The sequence below is a fragment of the Orbilia oligospora genome, assembly GCF_000225545.1.
Source record: "Orbilia oligospora ATCC 24927 unplaced genomic scaffold scaffold00054, whole genome shotgun sequence".
Taxonomy (NCBI): domain Eukaryota; kingdom Fungi; phylum Ascomycota; class Orbiliomycetes; order Orbiliales; family Orbiliaceae; genus Orbilia; species Orbilia oligospora.
The window spans coordinates 1,779,643-1,797,278 of NW_011645611.1; the positions used below are offsets into that span (position 1 = coordinate 1,779,643).

General features: G+C 43.4%; 4 protein-coding genes across 4 annotated transcripts; 1 reads left to right on the plus strand and 3 right to left on the minus strand.

The window, feature by feature from the left end:
* Window positions 1-1,674: 1,674 nt before the first annotated feature.
* Window positions 1,675-3,999, plus strand: AOL_s00054g551 (uncharacterized protein; the record flags this gene model as incomplete). The annotated part of the gene is made up of 1 exon (XM_011121867.1): window positions 1,675-3,999. The coding sequence occupies one exon, from the start codon at window positions 1,675-1,677 to the stop codon at window positions 3,997-3,999; it is 2,325 nt and encodes a 774-aa protein (XP_011120169.1).
* Window positions 4,000-4,288: 289 nt separating this feature from the next.
* Window positions 4,289-5,932, minus strand: AOL_s00054g552 (uncharacterized protein; the record flags this gene model as incomplete). The annotated part of the gene is made up of 1 exon (XM_011121868.1): window positions 4,289-5,932. One exon carries the CDS (start codon window positions 5,930-5,932, stop codon window positions 4,289-4,291), a length of 1,644 nt encoding a protein of 547 aa, XP_011120170.1.
* Window positions 5,933-11,286: 5,354 nt separating this feature from the next.
* Window positions 11,287-11,772, minus strand: AOL_s00054g553 (uncharacterized protein; the record flags this gene model as incomplete). Its single annotated transcript, XM_011121869.1, has 2 exons — window positions 11,287-11,391; window positions 11,443-11,772. The coding sequence occupies 2 exons, from the start codon at window positions 11,770-11,772 to the stop codon at window positions 11,287-11,289; spliced, it is 435 nt and encodes a 144-aa protein (XP_011120171.1).
* Window positions 11,773-17,102: 5,330 nt separating this feature from the next.
* On the minus strand, window positions 17,103-17,372 carry AOL_s00054g554 (uncharacterized protein; the record flags this gene model as incomplete). Its single annotated transcript, XM_011121870.1, has 1 exon — window positions 17,103-17,372. The coding sequence occupies one exon, from the start codon at window positions 17,370-17,372 to the stop codon at window positions 17,103-17,105; it is 270 nt and encodes an 89-aa protein (XP_011120172.1).
* Window positions 17,373-17,636: the final 264 nt, after the last annotated feature.

Consider the following 17,636-nt stretch of genomic DNA (forward strand, 5'->3'; position numbering starts at 1 on the left):
GGTGGTTTGGGTACGCGTACGAAACAATCTTCATCTATTGATTAAAAATATGCTTACCATATAAGTATTTACCCTAACTATTAGCCGTCCTTGCCTTCTGACTTACTCAGAAACAGCATTCTCACTTTTCCTTTGCCATGAAGGCCATACCATCATTAGTACATCGACAATGGGCTAATCCTTCCATCAATAGTCTAGTATGTAATCGTAATTCCCACGGACCGGAAATTTCCATGCTTTCGTAATGGAATTGCATACTAGTCAATGGTTTCAAATAACTACGCAATGATATCAGAGGAGTTTGTAATCTAGCCTTTGGATAATGAGATACCTAGGTTCAGTCCTGAGACACCGTAATAGTCGATTGCGGACATCATTATATTCCATATGTTTCCATATCCTGCAACCGGGATCTCCTCTTGGTAGCTCAAATGTTCAAACGCTCAAATGAAACGGTACTGGCCTACCGTGGTACCATCTATAGCGAGTTGCAGAAGTATGCATCTAAAAGACGCAGAAACTAACTCCATAATGCAGTTCAAATTAACCCACGGTATCGAGTCCGAGATGTTTCGTCCATATCTATATGGTTGAAAGCCTTTGTGAAAATTGGAATCCGAGCCTCCTTATAATATGAACCCGAGGGGTTTGAAGTAAACGATACCCAACAGCAATTCTAATTAGATCTAACTTTATAAAGTTTATATATAGGAATGGATGTTCTTCGATGGTAATATGTTTCAGATGAGAAGTTCTTCTAACTTCAGGCTACATTAGCTTATGTAATCATGTTTATGATTGAGCTAAGTTTTGCTGCACTAATTCCGGCCTGTAGATATAGTACGTACTAGTTAAAATAAGAACGGGTGACAACCTTCCGGTTCCACATACGTTCTAGTTATAGAGCCTGGTCCTTGTTAGACTATGATCTAAAACCTGGACTCGTTTCAAGTTTTCGCAACCATCTTTTAAATTTTCAGAATTTAGCATACATCACTAGTCCGTTTTAAAATAGAGGAAAAGTATCATAATCGATTAATAATTCTTGGTTGTTCTAGCTGCCTATAGTTCGGGCTGAGCGATATTGATTGATCTTACATGTTAGACGCCTCTGTGTGGTTATATTAATATATTCCGTCGTATTTTGCTATACTACTGATACCTCTACTGAATGCATGAAAGCACCAAGGTATTTGCATGGGCTTTGGTATACACATTTGGTGAGGAGTGTCTAAGAGATGGTCTTAGAACTATTACACATTATATTCTATAGCGTTTAAATTTAGCAGGCCTAAGAGATAAATCCTAGGAGTATTGAGACTATCTAAAGCTCTAGGCCCCTTCTGCTTTATAATTATATATAATTATAAATTTATTCTGCTAATCGAGGTAGAGGCTTATTCCTCTCATCAATACTCATCTAAGCCTAAGTCTGTATCGCACGTGTTACGTTTTCATGCCTAGAATACTCCCGCCTATCTACCACCATTTACCACCCCCACTTCAGCTTTCGTGATCCTATTTTAACGGCAAGTACGCTGCTGCATTCATTATTTTTGTCTACTTTCACCTTTACTTCATCTTATCTCTCAGCATTTCCCCCCAACTCTCGCTATCGCTGCCGGAGTCTGTGGATTCAACCCTAGAGCTCATAGGAAGAAGGCTTCATCCAATATGGTGCCAACCTCATCTTTCCATACTCTTTCTGAGGATGGAGCCCCGACGCCCGAAAGTGACACCCTGGGTTCTTATCAGTATGTAAAATCTTCAACCACCACAACCCGTACCCGCGAACGGCTTCGGAACGCGGAGGACGAACTGAAAAGGTTACGTTATAACTTGGAATTGCAAATGGCGATTGCATCTGATTCACGGCACCATGTCGAGAGCCTTCATTATGAACGCCCTTTAGCATTTTTGCCTACCATGCCGGATGTTGACGAACGCATTCGTGAACTTAAATTCAACGAACTCCAAGCAAAGCGTGAAGCTCCCCGACGGTCCAATGCAGGATTGTTCAAGGCTATTTGTTCCACCGACCTGTTGTTCTTGATTGATACCACGGGCTCCATGTCGCCTTACATCGAGGCTGCCAAAAAGCAAGTCAGAAGTATCGTCAATGATATCAAGGCGACATTCCTTGACGAAGCCGACGTCCGTATGGCTATAGTAGGTTATAAAGACCACTGCGACTCGCCAAATATACAGTTCCTCGACTTTACTTCTTCAGCTGATCAAGTACTCTCCTTCCTTCACATTCTACGAGCTACTGGCGGCGCCGACGCCCCCGAGGATGTCCTCGGTGGGCTTCACAAAGCGCTTAATGCGAATTGGAAGTATAAAAGTAAATGTATTGTACACATTGCCGATGCACCACCGCATGGGCGAACGTCGCATAACCTTGGGGATCAGGCGGATAATTATCCTAACCCGGGCAGCGAACCACACGGCCTTCAGCTCGCACCTCTCATTGACCTCATGATCCAGCGCCAAATCAACTACTCCTTGCTTCGCATTAATCATTCAACAGATCTTATGGCGTATAAAATATTCAAAGCGTACGCCGCAGCTTCTGCAGACTGCACTTTGCTCCCGACCAACACATACTATGATAAAACCAATAGCTATAGTAGCGGCCCAAAGCGCAGTCTCAGAGGCGGGTTACTGATGCATGAAGCTGAGTTGGGAGCTACTTATGCTGCTTTACGAAATCTAGTCGTTCGAACCGTTACTTCCGCTGTTACCGGCACTGCGGCTCGTTATCTGTCCCGAGCAAACAAGCCAGACTCAAAGCTCGCAATAATAGAAGAGGATGAAGACTCTGTGCCCCAAGTAGAGGACTCTTCGCCACAATGGAACACACCAAACTGGTTTGACGAGACAATCTCACTCAATGGCTTCTGCCCCGATGTCACAGTACACGGCGCACATACTCTCGACAACATGATGGCGCACGACGACCACATCACTATGAGCGTATTAGACCTCACGATTCATAAAAGACGACAGCCGTTTGCCCAAGGCGGGTTGCGTTTGGCATCTTATGCACGAACGGCAGCTTCGACTAATCGCTATGTGGTCAAGTCATCCAAGCGGGATAGCTCACAGTTGGCGGAATTAGTTGAGGGCATGCGGTGCCAGGCTTTGTGCAAGTTATTTGCCCTCGAATTCAACGCATTACTAGGAAACCAACATTCAATCGACTTTATTGTGACAGCGTGCTTCAAAGGGAAATCGGAAGAGAGCCCCGGAGATACATGTATATCCCTCGAGCCCTTTATCGAAGGCAATTATGTTAAGTATAACAACAACGCCGGCTATGTCAACGAGGACATCACCGATGAGTCCAATAGAGCTGCGCAAGCCTTCTCACACTTTACTTTTGAGCGTTCACGGGGGCGCTTTTTGGTATGTGACCTGCAAGGCGTTGGCGAACTATTGACAGACCCTGTTGTCCACACTTCTGACCCCGATCGATTTTTGCTCTCTCCGACAAATTTTGGCGAGGAAGGTTTTAAATTTTTCTTCGCTTCCCATAAATGCAATGACGTTTGTTCCCAACTAGGGCTCATGAGTACGGCCTCAACATTTATGTCAGGAACATGTGTTTTCAAAGAGAGTTGGCCTAGCTTGGCTGAGACGGTATGCTGTTCAAACAAGCTTTGTGGTAAGATTTTGCATCGAGCTAGCGGTAAGATATTAGGAAATCTGCCAGGGTATATCTGGTGCGACTTATGCTGGCCACAATTGGAAGGAACTGTCGTAAATATACGATGCACCGCGGCCGCTCCCACCCCATACCACGAATTTGCAGCGTCTAAATTCTTCTATGAGTCGCAGGGACGTGCCACGCCGCGTAGATGCTTTAAGCACCGTGAAGAGGTTAGGGCAAGGGCGAAAGCCGGAAAAAATGGTGTCGCAGCCGCTTGTATCACTGTAGCGGATGAAAAACTTTGGGGCACACTAAAACCCGCAACTGGGAAAAGTGTAGACGAATAGGATGTGCTTCTCATCATGATTGCTATTTCCAGTTTTTTTCTCCCTATTTTTGTTTATTTGTTCGTTTGTTCGTTTGTTCGTTCTTCCTTTGCGCCCCCTTGCTTCTCAATATCCGGACCGTAAAATAGAAATACTCTAGCTAATAATATTATTCTCGGCTCGAGACGCCCTATCCTAAAATGCCACACAACCCCCCTCTATGCTTTTCCCTCCTCTAATGGCAGCATATGCCTCTAGATATACGTAGATATTTTTGGTATTTCCCACACTGTATCTCCACATCATAGCTCTAGGTTTTCAGCTTTACCGATTCTAGCATCTCTATGATTGTTTTTTGTCCACCATAGACCGCCTGTTGCAGAGGAGTTCTGCCATGCAAATCCTCTGCTGCGGGATCCGCCCCATGTTCCAACAAGGTAGTTACCAACTCTTTATTACCCACTCTAGCGGCCCAGTGCAGAGGTGTTCGACCGTAGCAATCTTTAGCTTCAATATCAGGTTTTTGACTCAGTATCAGCCTGACTACTTTGTCGTTGCCACTTTCCACGGCCCTATGAAGTATAGTTCTTCCATCTTTAGCCGTGGCGACGGGGTTAGCACCGTTTCTTAGTAGAAGCTCCACAGCCTTCTCGTGCCCACCGAGGGCAGCAAGATGAAGGGCTGTTGTATTGCCTTCTTCCACTGCTAGCACATTGGCCCCTTGATCCAGCAATTCATTAACTCTGTCAAAATTCCCTTCGCGAGAGTAGTAATGTAGGGATTCTTTTTTCTCGTGCGCTCCTGTTGTCCCGGCTTTCAAAAGTAATAAGGCAGTTATCGTATCGTAGCCATTGTCTCTCGAATAGTCTAGTGCCGTTCGTCCGTCGTAGCATTTTACTGTCATGTCGGCCCCGGAGTCTATCAAAACCTCAACTATTGCAGCACGTCCAGTCCTAGATGCCCAATGCAGTGCCGTTCCACCGTGATAATCTACCGGTGCGTTAATATCGGCACCACTCTGTAGCAACAGCTTTACTGCATTGACGTTTCCGCCATCGACGGCGAAGCGCAAGGGTGACCGGCCGTAATCGTCAAACACTCCGATATCCGCGCCGTTATCGATAAGTATCTTCATTACTGCTTCATTTCCAAGCCTGCAAGGATGATGCAAAGCTGTTTTGCCATCGAAATCTCTTGCATTAATGTCGGCAAGTCCTGAGTCTTGAAGCAAGCTGTGCAGGACCAAGGTTAAGCCCCAGTTTGCAGCCATATGAACAGCAGTTAACATCTTGTAGTATACGTCGTAACAACCGTGGTAGGATATCCGTGGCAAAAATTCAACCTGCGTGGCACAAGCGGCTTTTGATCTATCTTGAAGGAAGTCCGAAACTAGTTTCAATAGTTTGTGTTCGCCTTCCCCGCGTACGTGATCCCCCCAGTGTTTAGCGCTATACCGAAGAAAAGGATTATCTTGGAGTCTGATCTCCAGCGACTCGTCGTCATGGCAAACCCCTGTGCTAAACGTGTCGAATGAAAGGTATGTTACACAAGATTCGGCGATCGAGACATTGATTCCCCCGAACAGCTGCGGGGTCATTCTTGTAAAGTATTCCCGGACTGTCAGATGAGCGAGTCTGATAGTACTGCTCTCTCGGTCAATTACAACTAGTCCACCACATACGTTGATTAATAATTTTGGGGCGGGAAGATTTTCATCATCTAGGAAAGTCGTATCTGGTTCTACGGCGAGTCCGTGGCATAGTTCCTCGACCGAAAACGGTCTTTTGGCGTGGGTAAGCCAAGATAATATCCGTAGAGCAAGGGCAGCGTGCTGTTTAGGCTGGGCCTGTAGCCTTTCTAATGCTACGTCGAATGTCTTCTGAAGATCCGACGGCATCGTCTTGAGAGCGTTACGAATTTCTCGAACTGTCGTTGCAGCATATATGCTATCCATTTGTAAGCGTGCAAGTAGAAACCTATAGTGAATGTATTGGTAAGTGATAGCCAGGAAACTTTTGGATGCAAACCTCCTTACATGCCGCCGGCAATTTCTGAGATATGGTCTACTATCTCATTACGCAACTTCGGCTGGATCAAATCAGCTAGATTTTCGTCGTTGGTCAGACAGCTTGTTATGTAATCCCTAATATCTGATTTCGAGGCTGTTATTTTAATATTTAGTCCGCTTTCGTAGGCATTCCGAATGTCCATAGGGTGTGAGCGACTGGTCACGAAGATTTTAAGGGAACGTTGCTTTGCTTCTAGTTCGTGTAACGCAGATAAAATACCCCTCCTATGCCTTCTAAAATCCGACTCGTCCAAGGCATCAATGATGAGGTAGGTCTGCGAGAAACAAGTCGAAACTTGAAGCAATAAGGCTATGAGTTCCGATATTTTGGGCAATCTATGTTCTTTACAAAACACCTGATAGAGTTCCTCTAGTTTGGAGGGCAAAGTTAAGGTTCTGCGTACTAGCTGTTTTGTTAGGCTTGCCACAAGATAGTCAGGAGTTTGTTTGTCTTGATCTTGATAGTCGCAATAGAAGAAAGCAAGGCCAACACCATTATTAACAGAATGATCTGATATATGATTTATAACCATCGATCTATGATTTAGCGTAGTGATTAGCTTCTAGAATGCGTAGACATAATATTTATTTGGCTTTAGAAGACTACGCACGTCATTACGGTTTTCCCCGCGCCGGCTGTTAGTATACCTCTCATTAGCAGGATGCTTCTCTTCTATATACTTAAGTATATAAGTACTTAGATATCGATGTTTCCGGTAACGTACGGTCGCCATGACACCAGAGACGAGTGTCTGCTGCTGAAAACCATTTTCTAAATTGTGCGCTATCCAGAAACCACCGCCCGCTTGTCGGATGATACTGTTGGAAGACGTCCCTTTGTTTCTCTTCGAAATTTGCCGAACTTAGCCAATTCAGAACCGTTTCGACTACAATATTTCAGCGTACAAAGGTTTTTAATATCTTGTTAGAGTGGATATGCATATTATATATATGTATAGGTTTGAGTAAACCGGCCTTACACTGCATATCCGACTTGAGAAGGGTAACTTCCCGAAGCATCATGGCTGTAAAAACACTGGTCAGGTGAGCTTGGCATTCGTAGACTAAAATGTGTTTACGTGTAATTAAATATTAAACTTACAATCCTTCGGTTGTCAGAGAGGTTTGAAAGATCTCCCGATATCTGTGCAACATTTTGACCAGCTGAAGAGTCTCCTCCTCGACAAAAGGCCATGATAGTTTATTAAACTTGATCATAAATAGCCGGGAACTGCTTCGTTTCTTAAGCTTAGAGTGTAATTGTTCGAGGTCGCGCATGCATTCCGAGATTGGCAGGGATGATAGAAGCTTCGACGAGACCCCTAGCTCGGAGGAGCGGGAAACCTCCTGTAGCCTCGAGAACAACAGTTTTAGATTTGCCAGTTCAACAATATATTCCCCTTCGCTCTTTGAAGCTTTGTTAGCGCTAGAAATATATTTATAACTGATCCCAATAATTGAAATGGAGAGACTAAGCAGCCCAGCGATACCCGATGCAAGGCTAACAGCCTCCATAGTTTAACAATTATTAAAAATCCCTCGGATATTAAATGCCTTAAACGTATCGGCAAGAAGAAACTACAAAACAGTAACAAGAGTAAAGAGACGCTGCGTCTAAACCCGCTATAGCGCTAAACTTCGAAGACAAGAACCTAGAAGGAAGAGCCCATGAGGAAAAGTGAAACTTGTTGGAACTCGCAAGGTTGTTTGATCAGGGGAGGGGTAATTCCCCATTTCGTATTAAATACCACGTGACTAAACTCATTACGGAATATCCCGACGACGTGAAGCTGATAGCTAAGAGTAATAAAGTGATAACCAAGTTGCAAGTATACATGTTATATATTTCAGAATATAGGTTTAGTGACTATGGTTCTACCATATATAGTATGTACATATATCATATATTTAATCAATTATGCGTCGTCTAAACAAGTTCTGCTAAAAAGTCGATAGTACTAGTACGTAGATGTCTTCTATGCAATGTGTAATAACCCTTCCATGCACTGCTATATGCTATATAAGTATATAGCTATGCGAGACAAACAGCTACGTGTAAAGTCCAGCAGTACTCAAATTTTGGCATTGTCAATTTGGTATCGCGGGCAGTACTATAGCTAATTTCACAAAGCCAGGGTACTGTTTTGAAGACGCCTCCGACTTGTCTCAAACCAGACTCAGCAGAAAAAGGTTTGATAGCAGCACGGCGCAATGCTAGTATAAACGCATCTACAATGCGTGTAGCTGGCCCTAAGTTAGTTTCGAGGCTCGCTACTTTACATACGGTTCTCGAATTGTCTGCAGAGCTGCAGAGTGCCGTCGGACTTCCGATTCGCGTTTCTTGAACAGAACACATGCGCGTGCGGCAACCCGCCATGCAAACCTATCATTCGAGCCAGCTAGTTGCCCTATAAATCGACAAAACTAATTTCTCGGGAAACCATCAATTCCTTGGCCAAAAATAATAAAAAATTATCAAGTATATATACGTATTTGTGTGTCGGGTGTTTGGAAGTAATTCAGAGTAATGATGTGCTCCCTTAGATTAACTCGTCAACGTAACACGATTGCAGTACAGTAATAACAGAATTTTGATAGTTATTTCATGTAAGCAAGACTCCAAGGCTATACGTATATACACAACAACAATAAGCATAGTTTATAGTGTAATTTCAAGATTTCGGGGAGGTTAGGTGATTCGCTATTAACATTAAAGATCGAAGTAACATAAGTCGATAAGAGGTAATATAACAAAGAACTATTGTCGGAATGAAAAGGGGGGATTCTCATTCCTTCCTGACTCGAATTGTAGTCTTAGGTCGCTCCAGAATTTTTGTTGTGTAGCTGAAGGGCTCTTCATTTTCAACCCTCATTCTGTCCTAACATGTGCCTCAGCCTCTACGACATCAAAAATTGCAAGACCGGATATAGCGATACTCAAACCCGAACCAGCAATGCCAGATCCAAAATTGCGGCTGCCCCGGCCAGACCTCGCAACACCTGTTGAGGTGTTGTCTGGATTTCAAGACGATGCATGAGACCCTGTACAACTCTGTTTGGTTCTCGAGCACAGAATACACACTATTCTTACGGCTAGTCCATGTGGCTAGAGGATTTTGGATAACTAAACTCATCATGAGTCCTATTTTCAAAACAGACTAGCAAAGACTGGGTGGGGAATATCAGCAAGAGGAAACAAGGTTAGATGAAGCTGCGTATATGCGGGAGAAATGTTGAATTTTACTACAGCGGGGTGGACATATTAACTCACAGAACGTAGGAGCATCGATGGGTCTAATGCAACTGAATTGATCGGCCCTAGATATCTCTCCTATAAATAATTGGAATGGCTAATACCCCACATCTAAAATAGCCTTTATGATGAGCCGAATTTAATATATCAATATTACAATATCATAATTATGCATAATGAATGTCCTCAAGAAACGAGTACGTATACGCATTCAAAATGCAACGTGTCGCCGTAGCACAGCTCAAGGTAATTTCTATAACAATCTAGAGCAAGTTACTAATTGTATTCCCGGTCCCTAAGACACTAAGCTCAGTGAGATCAGAGCTTTTTGGCCAGCCGCTTTAGGAAAAGGGTAGGCATTATAATTATAATAATATGGTCTTTCGTACGTTTGCTTATTAAGCTTATTTGTATTAAAATATTAGGATCCGACTAGGGATGGATCCATGAGACCTGAGCTGAGGAAACTGAGATACGGAAATCATTTCATAGTCGTGGTGGTAAGTAAATATATACAGAACAAGCGCAAGGTATAGAGTGGTCTCGTGTATAGAGTCATGATATAAACTTCTCTAGGATATTCCCGATATTCTGCATGGCCTGGATCTGCATGCATCAAAGACCAGAAAGCCCATTCAGTCATATTCTGTGCGCGATGCAAAGGAAGTCGCTTTGTAGTATTCCTTTCCAAAGCAAGTATGAGAGGGTCCGGGAGTACTCGGGTAGACACTCAGAAAACGTGTGTGGGTTTAAGATATACTATAAATATAGCACAAATACATAAATATAAAGTCTATACGCTCGAGATGTTTTAAAAAAGTTTTTCTAAATCTTATTCAAACCCCATTTAGTATGCCAAATTTATATAATATGGCCACCTAATTATAAATAACCCGTTTGATTCCTTTTCCTCCTAGCTATGGCACATCCAATTTCGAAATACAAGTACTATTTGTGACTACATTGTCAATAATTATCACCTGCTCAGTTTGCGTAAATTAATGTTGGTAAAGGGTATTTAGTCGGAGGAATAGGCGAGCGCATTGTAGTAAAACTTTGGGAACGTTGCGACCTAGGTAGTGGCCGGCCCCATGGGTTTTGATTAAAGCTTCATTGTATTCTTTGATCGGGAGCCTGATGAGGGCTTTATTGCTTTCCAAAGATCTGTATGAGGAAGAGGTGCTTCGGGAAATGGCCGCTCGTGGACCAGTTTGCCTGTGCGTGCGCATGCATGGGGTCACCCGCAGATGCACCCCGCTATTCACATACTCCAGACAGAGGTGAAGCTTTGAGTGAAATGGTAAGCATAAGAAAATCATAATACTTTTGATTTTGTCTTTAATAACTAAGATAAATATATGTAACAGCGCTGCAGCGGTGTGCTAATGGGGGCCCTTGTGTTCACCCTCAGATACATATTTAATCACTAGATATATATACTGACTTAAGTGCGATACCTTCCACAATGCGCTCTTAGTATATAGTATATACCCTCCAACATGGTAAAATTCGTTACGAAAAAGGTTTGCGAATTGCCGAGCTAGCATGCGGATTTGCTGCCATGCCCGCTATGTCTCCCCTTATCGCGAAAGTGGTAAAAAAATTACAAGGATATCTATATGAATTGAAAGTTCGGTCCGAGTGAAAAGCTGGGCTGAGCGGCTTGAGTGGTTCGACGAGTTTGATTGGTTTGAGCGGTTTGAGGTGTCGCAACGACAAGAGTATAGTATTAAAGCTGGCTATAAAGAGAAAGGGAAAAAAGAGGCAGATTAATCCCAAAATTTGCAAAAACGCCGACAACATGGCCAGCAGAGCAGGACACAGCAAAGAAGGGGCGTCAGGGGAGGGACGGGGGGTAAGGGATGAATGAAATGCAAAGTTCACTCAGACAAGGTCATGCTTTGCGTCGGTCCCGCCGGTTTCTTCGCCATCGGGATAGCAGTACTGGTACAAATGCTGCAGCTGGGCGAATAGGTGAACAATCGGCCTAGATCTTCGATTGTTCAAGAGCCTGACAGATTTTTACCATCGAAGACACACTATCATCGTTAAGGTCCAGGTTCGGGTCTTTATCGAGTTCATTAATAAAGTCCTGTCAAAAAAAAATATGATTAGCAAAACCTGTTAAAGCAAAATCTAAAACATGTGAATTTCTACTTGCAGAAAGCGATTTCCACTTATAGTCATTGACTGGACCTTGAATTGGATCAGGCGATCCCGGAATTCCAAGTTCCTGCCGGATTTGCACCATAGTGGTTTTGCCCTTTAATTTTGGGCATCTCAAGTACTCATATTCTTCTGCAGTCTTAGGGATTAAATTGGCGTCCGCAACTGCAGAGGATGAGATTACCGGTATTAGGGGTGCGGGGTTCAAGTTTTCATCGTTTCGCAATGTGGACAACACGACGGCTGTCGCAAAGTCTGATCGTTGACTGTCCTCTCGTGACGACGAAGCCCGGTTTGAGTCCGACATTGTGATAAGCGCTGTTCAGTCCCCGGATGGTTTTTTTAATTGAGAACCGTTGTGGTTTTGGTCTGACATTCGAAGCGGGAGGGCCGCATGCGCAGGGGCGAGATTGTGTCGATAGCTACAATTAATTGCAAAGTATACGTACAATCGATCGGATTAGACTCGGTTAATTTGCGCCGCCTAGCTATAGGAATCGTTACGTATACGAATGCACCGTACGTGCAAGCTTATCGCCGCCCATATACGTGTGTACTTACGGGTGTACTGTGCTCAGGTACTTGAATTCGAATTACGATAAAATGTCTTAAAATGGACTTTCTACTTAGCTTAAATAATATAATACTTAGGATACGAGCTGAACACAGTCGGGAAGCAGGTTTTCATATCATGAATATCATTCAACGATGGTGACAACCAAACGCTATAACTACCGTCGATAGAACTCTCTCGCTTCCTATTTCTAAAGAATTTCAATATATAGGTTTAATTAGGCTTATTAGAGTATTACACGCTCTCCAAGCCAGAATTAATAGCCTCAGAGACGAAAGCAAGCCTGATGGGGACGCAAGAGCCGCCAACATACTGACCGAAATGAGGATTCGAGACTGGGAAATCAATCCCACCTGCATATCTCTCAGTACAGCACACCTTCGACCTAAAACATACGAAGAGTTACTTTATGCTGAAGCCAAGAAAATCTACAACCCACCTTAAGCCTTCATATCCTACATACAAGGACCTCACTCGCGATGTCCCTTCTAGTATCATCATAATTGCATCTGCGGTTTGGCTATGGTCCAAGAATCTGCAAAGGCATGATCATTCCCAGTGTGAAATGTAAATGCATCTTTAATGGCTAGGAAAGTGGTTTCTGGTTTTGGGAGGAAACGGGATAAGCGGATCCGGGGCCAGATAGACTCTGAGGGCTGTGCTAGTTCGAGATGTTGTATCCAATCGAAGGGGTGCCGGATTTTGCCTGCAAGATACATTCTGTTTCGACACTCCTCGGGTTATCCAAGTTTAATTAGTGGCTTTGTTCTAAAATATTCGGTTTATAATTTACGGTGCTACGGCGTCATATGATCATGTAACGACGATTCTGCACCAGTGGTTGTAGCTTCTTTCCGCCGTCAGTTTTTCATTATTAGAGCTACAATCCATTGAAACAGCCATCGCTCCTCTTCTTCGGTTGACTCCAGTATGTCAAAAAGGATGGTTCGCAAATCATCTTCGAGGTCATCGTTTCGAAGATTTTGCACAAATTTATCATAAATTTGGTTTTTCAAACCTGCATTCTGATGGGCGAAATTTCGAAACTTCGGATTTGTGGCTCTATCTCGGATCTATATCTCTTAAGAGAGTCCCGAAAGTCTCGACTATACTGCAATGGACTCCTGCGATACTAAAACATTGACACCACATTGCTTGAATCCAATCACATGGCTTGACAGGCGTCTCGACCCGTGAAAAACAAAACATACTACTTGAGCTGGTGGCCACGCAGAGAAGAAACCTTGCAATTGCATGCATGCTGTAGCTACCATACATAAAGCAACACGGACTAGAAGTAATATCTGTATCTTGGTCTAGACCAAACCCAGTCCCTACCAACCATGGCTCCTCCAACGTCACCAAGCTCGAGGCACTGTCCGACGAGAAGCACGGCACAGAATCTAGATTTCTGAAAATTTCTCAACTTCAGCTGCAGGATGAGAATGAATCTGCTGTAGTGGCGTCCACTCAGGTGGAGGCAGTAAAAAGCAGTAACGCTATATCGGAGTCTCTCTAAGCTTATAAGAAAGCTTCGAAAATCAATGCACTGTCATCCTCTGCTATACAGTCCTGCTGTTTCAGGTGCATTATTTACCCATTGGCTCGTCACTGTCTGAATCTTGAAATGGTCTGTATCTGTAGGATAGCTACCGACGACTGTTCGCTTTGTACCAGGAAGCATCCGGAAATATACGAGCTCGAGCAACTTAGATGCCCCAAACAGCTAGAACTAGAAGCAGGTTTTGCCTTAGGGCACCTTTTCCTTATCATTTTGAGCATCACCGCAATCACAAAGCTAACCATAAGAAATACAAGGGTATTACCTTCCAGGTCTGGGTACGACAAGGGTATTACCAATAGCGAATGTAGTTGCGCACACCTCCACAATTGTTCGACCCGATTTGCTAGCAGCAAATAACTAGAGGCTCGGTTCCTGTGATCTCTCGCCAAGCTATGCTTCGTTTGTCAAATGGCCAGAAACCCTTGTCAAGAGCCACGTTCAATCTACACGTACACGGATGCGGCGGTATATCCGCGGGGCGAGGTCCAAGCTCAGACTATAGTAGATATGGGCGGCATACCGCTAACAACATGACACACAGAACGACGGTAACAGACTAAAGTGGCCAAAGTGGACGACGGTGCGATAATGCAATGAAGCCGAAGTACCAAAATACTATCTAATACTAGGCATATGTTCATCGAGACTTTGCGCGTGCCTTGCTTGAATTTGAACGATCTCGTCGGTTCCTTCGCCATCGAAAAATTAAAATAGGAATAAATGCTGCAACTGGTCGCGTTGGTGAACAGTCTTTCCATATAGATGACTGTTCAATCATTTGAATGATTTTTACCATGTTAGCCAGACTCTCGTCATCCAGATCATAATTCGTGGAAAGATCATCGACAAAGTCCTACATGACGGATTAGAAGTTAACTATCTAGTGCGGCCCAAGAGAAACACCCCTTATCATACTGCGCATGGTCTCAAAGCTATAGGTTTTCGTGCTTACAGATAAAGCCTTCCACTTGAAATTATTGATTGCGGCAATAACTTTGTTATCGGAAGGTGGAATCCCGAGTTCCGTTCGAATTTTTGGTATACTTGTTTTGATACTGAATTATCACAGATCATATAATCATATTCTTCTTTCGTCTGTGGAACCAAATGAGCCGCGGCGTCAGCCGAACATGAGATGGTTGGGATTAACAGTGCGGGGTTCCGTTCCCATCGTCTCGCAATCCAGACAACACCTCGACAGCTGTTGCAAAATCCGACTGAGACGACGGCGGTCTCGGATCCGACATTGCTGCCCCCGCTAGCTAGCTGTATTGGTTCAAGTTCGAATACCGCTAGGTCCGGTCTTGCAATTTCGACGTCGTAGGGACTGTTGTAGGGCAGATTGATGGATATGCATATATGGATGGCCGGTCAGGCGCTGCAGGCTTGAAATTAACCGGAGCTGGAACTCGGTTATAATATATAATTCTCACTTTTAATTGGATGTCTTGTATACATACCCAGCCCCACCTGTAGAGATAGAGAAAATATATAGCATGTAACAGCTACCGGCATCCCGCCTGAAATTTCAGTAGGAGAATTATTCTACGTTTGTTTGAAACTTTCGAGACGGCTGAAAAAGAAAACCATTCTAGAAAGAATCCATCGCAAGTAGAGGGCTGGGAAGGAAAGCGAGGGCGGGAGGATACATGGCCATGCCTCGAAGGTTATAGACATAAAACTGAAAGCTGTACATGGAATGTTCAACTCAATTTTCTGTCGATAGAAAGCTCAGGGCGTCGATAAAACGAGGTCAGAAGAAAGCATATCAGAGGAAATATGTTCATCTTTTGGAACTACCTTTAAATCTAAACTTCATATGACCATCCGAAAGTATACAGACTCTTGGTCTGAAACAGACTCTATAAATATAAAATTTGAAAATATCAAAGGTTACTGTATAATAATTCACACTCAAATGGCTAGCGTTAATATCAATACAGTACCCAACAGCGTAGCTAGAGCGATCGACCGAGCGTTTAATTGTGGTAGTACTTGTTCATGCACAGGTTTGGTGTTAGGCTTCATGATTCTCGCGGCTGCTTTGTGTACATATTTGCCAATAACCGACACCGGGCCATAGTTTTCTTCAGAGAGGCTTTCCATCTAGCTGCAAGGAAGGACGGGGGGAAGGCATCGGTCTAGTTGCAAATACCGTACATCTAACTTTCCCTGGCGCCACCTCGTACTCGAAACCTGAGGAAGTAAATTTGGGAATCTATCCTATCATCGCTACTAGCCTATATTTACATTTCAAAGCCCCAAAAACCACCCAGGAATCCTCTCAGAATGGTAACGAAAAATGAGGATGTTTCTCCACAGAAAAGCATATCAACCGAACCCTACATAATGCTAGCAGCGGACATAACAATTTAAGCACTGCTATCTTCACCTTATCGTTGAAATAAATTACTGATGATTACTGCAATCTGCCTTAGCTTTCCCACGACCTTCTTCGGAGCGACCGCTATTCTCATACAGGTTATATAATGATTTTCATACATTTGAAAGGATTTTCAATTAATCACGTTGTCACCACCAGGAATCGAAACTCAAGTAATCTTGGATAGTGCGATTGACTTTTGAAACCGTGATGAGACATGGCAACCATCTCGGAGGAACATTTACCTCTGCGGACTTTGAATGGGGAAGGGGATTTCAATATTTTGCTAGGAACCGGGGAGTCAAATTTCATGTCTGGAGCCGGTTATACCCACATCATGATATCAGCGTACTTAGCGAAAATGATTTAACCGACGAGCCCCCAAGATATCTTAAGTGCTTACATCTTGATCAAATTCTCACTTCTAACCGGTACAAATATAACTAAATAGAATTCAGAAACAGATAGCTACGAAAACTAGCGACATAAAATTATCAGACTCCATTAAAAGAAAGGAAATTCTAGGGTTAAGCTTTCTAGAAAACCTCTATAGTCCTAGAAGAAACCGAATTACAAGTTTTGCATGCGCCTGTGTCCAACTATGCATGCGAGGCCATCGCTGACCCCCTACCGGGTGAGATCCATTTACTTTCACGGTCAGTTAATAACTGAGACATCCGTTCTGTTAGCTACTATAATAGATCGATAAGACAGGGATCAGGTCCCTACTTACGCTCATAGATCCCGAGATGACCTTTTAGTTGGTTTTGTTTGTTGGAAGTATCTTCGATAACTATATCCGTAGTCTCCGTAGTCGATGATTGGTCCTGTAAACCAGCCTCGAGGAATTGACTATATGTCAAAGATGATCCTTCCATTGGCGTCTTTCTTTGCTGCCAAGCTCGTAGAAGCTGATTAACAATCCACACAAACAGCCATCTTCTTTCTCTGGTAGATTCAAGCATATCAAATAAAACTTCTCGAAAATCTTCACACAATTTGATAGTGCGAAGATTTTCAACGAATTCATTATATATTTTGGCTTTTATACGGTCACTTTGATCTTTAAAACGATCAATTTCCGGTTCAAATTCGGAGATATATTTTTGAAGAGGCTTATTGCAGCATTTCTACAAAAAGAGTCAAGTTAACAGAGGAGATGCTTGAAGCCATACTCATCATGCGTCTGGAAATTCGAACCTTCAGAATTCTAATAGATGCGGGCATTGTAATATGACCCCAGTTTTCTGTTTTATCAATGTAATAATCAACTTCGAAAGCTTCCTGAAGAATTTTATTGGTAAGATTGTGACCAGTCTGTTTCGGTTTCGGGATCCGAGGCGGCTGGGTTTTCAGGGCATCTTGGTGCTCCAGAGGGGCCGACATCGCTCATTTAGATTATGGAATGGAATAGTTGCTAAATCTAGAATCCGTCAGAACGATACACAATGCGATCTTCAACTGATCTCTCGTGCCTCCTCGCCGTTTGCTCTCGACCGTGACATGACCCCACCCCGACGGTGTGGTGTTCGTGCATTTCGTGAGGCTTGCGCTTGGCATGTACACCTTGTACCTCTCTCTTTTTTTCTTTTTTTTCCCCTTTGTTCTTGAATTCTTTCCCTCTCAACTTTTCTGGATGTATACATACAT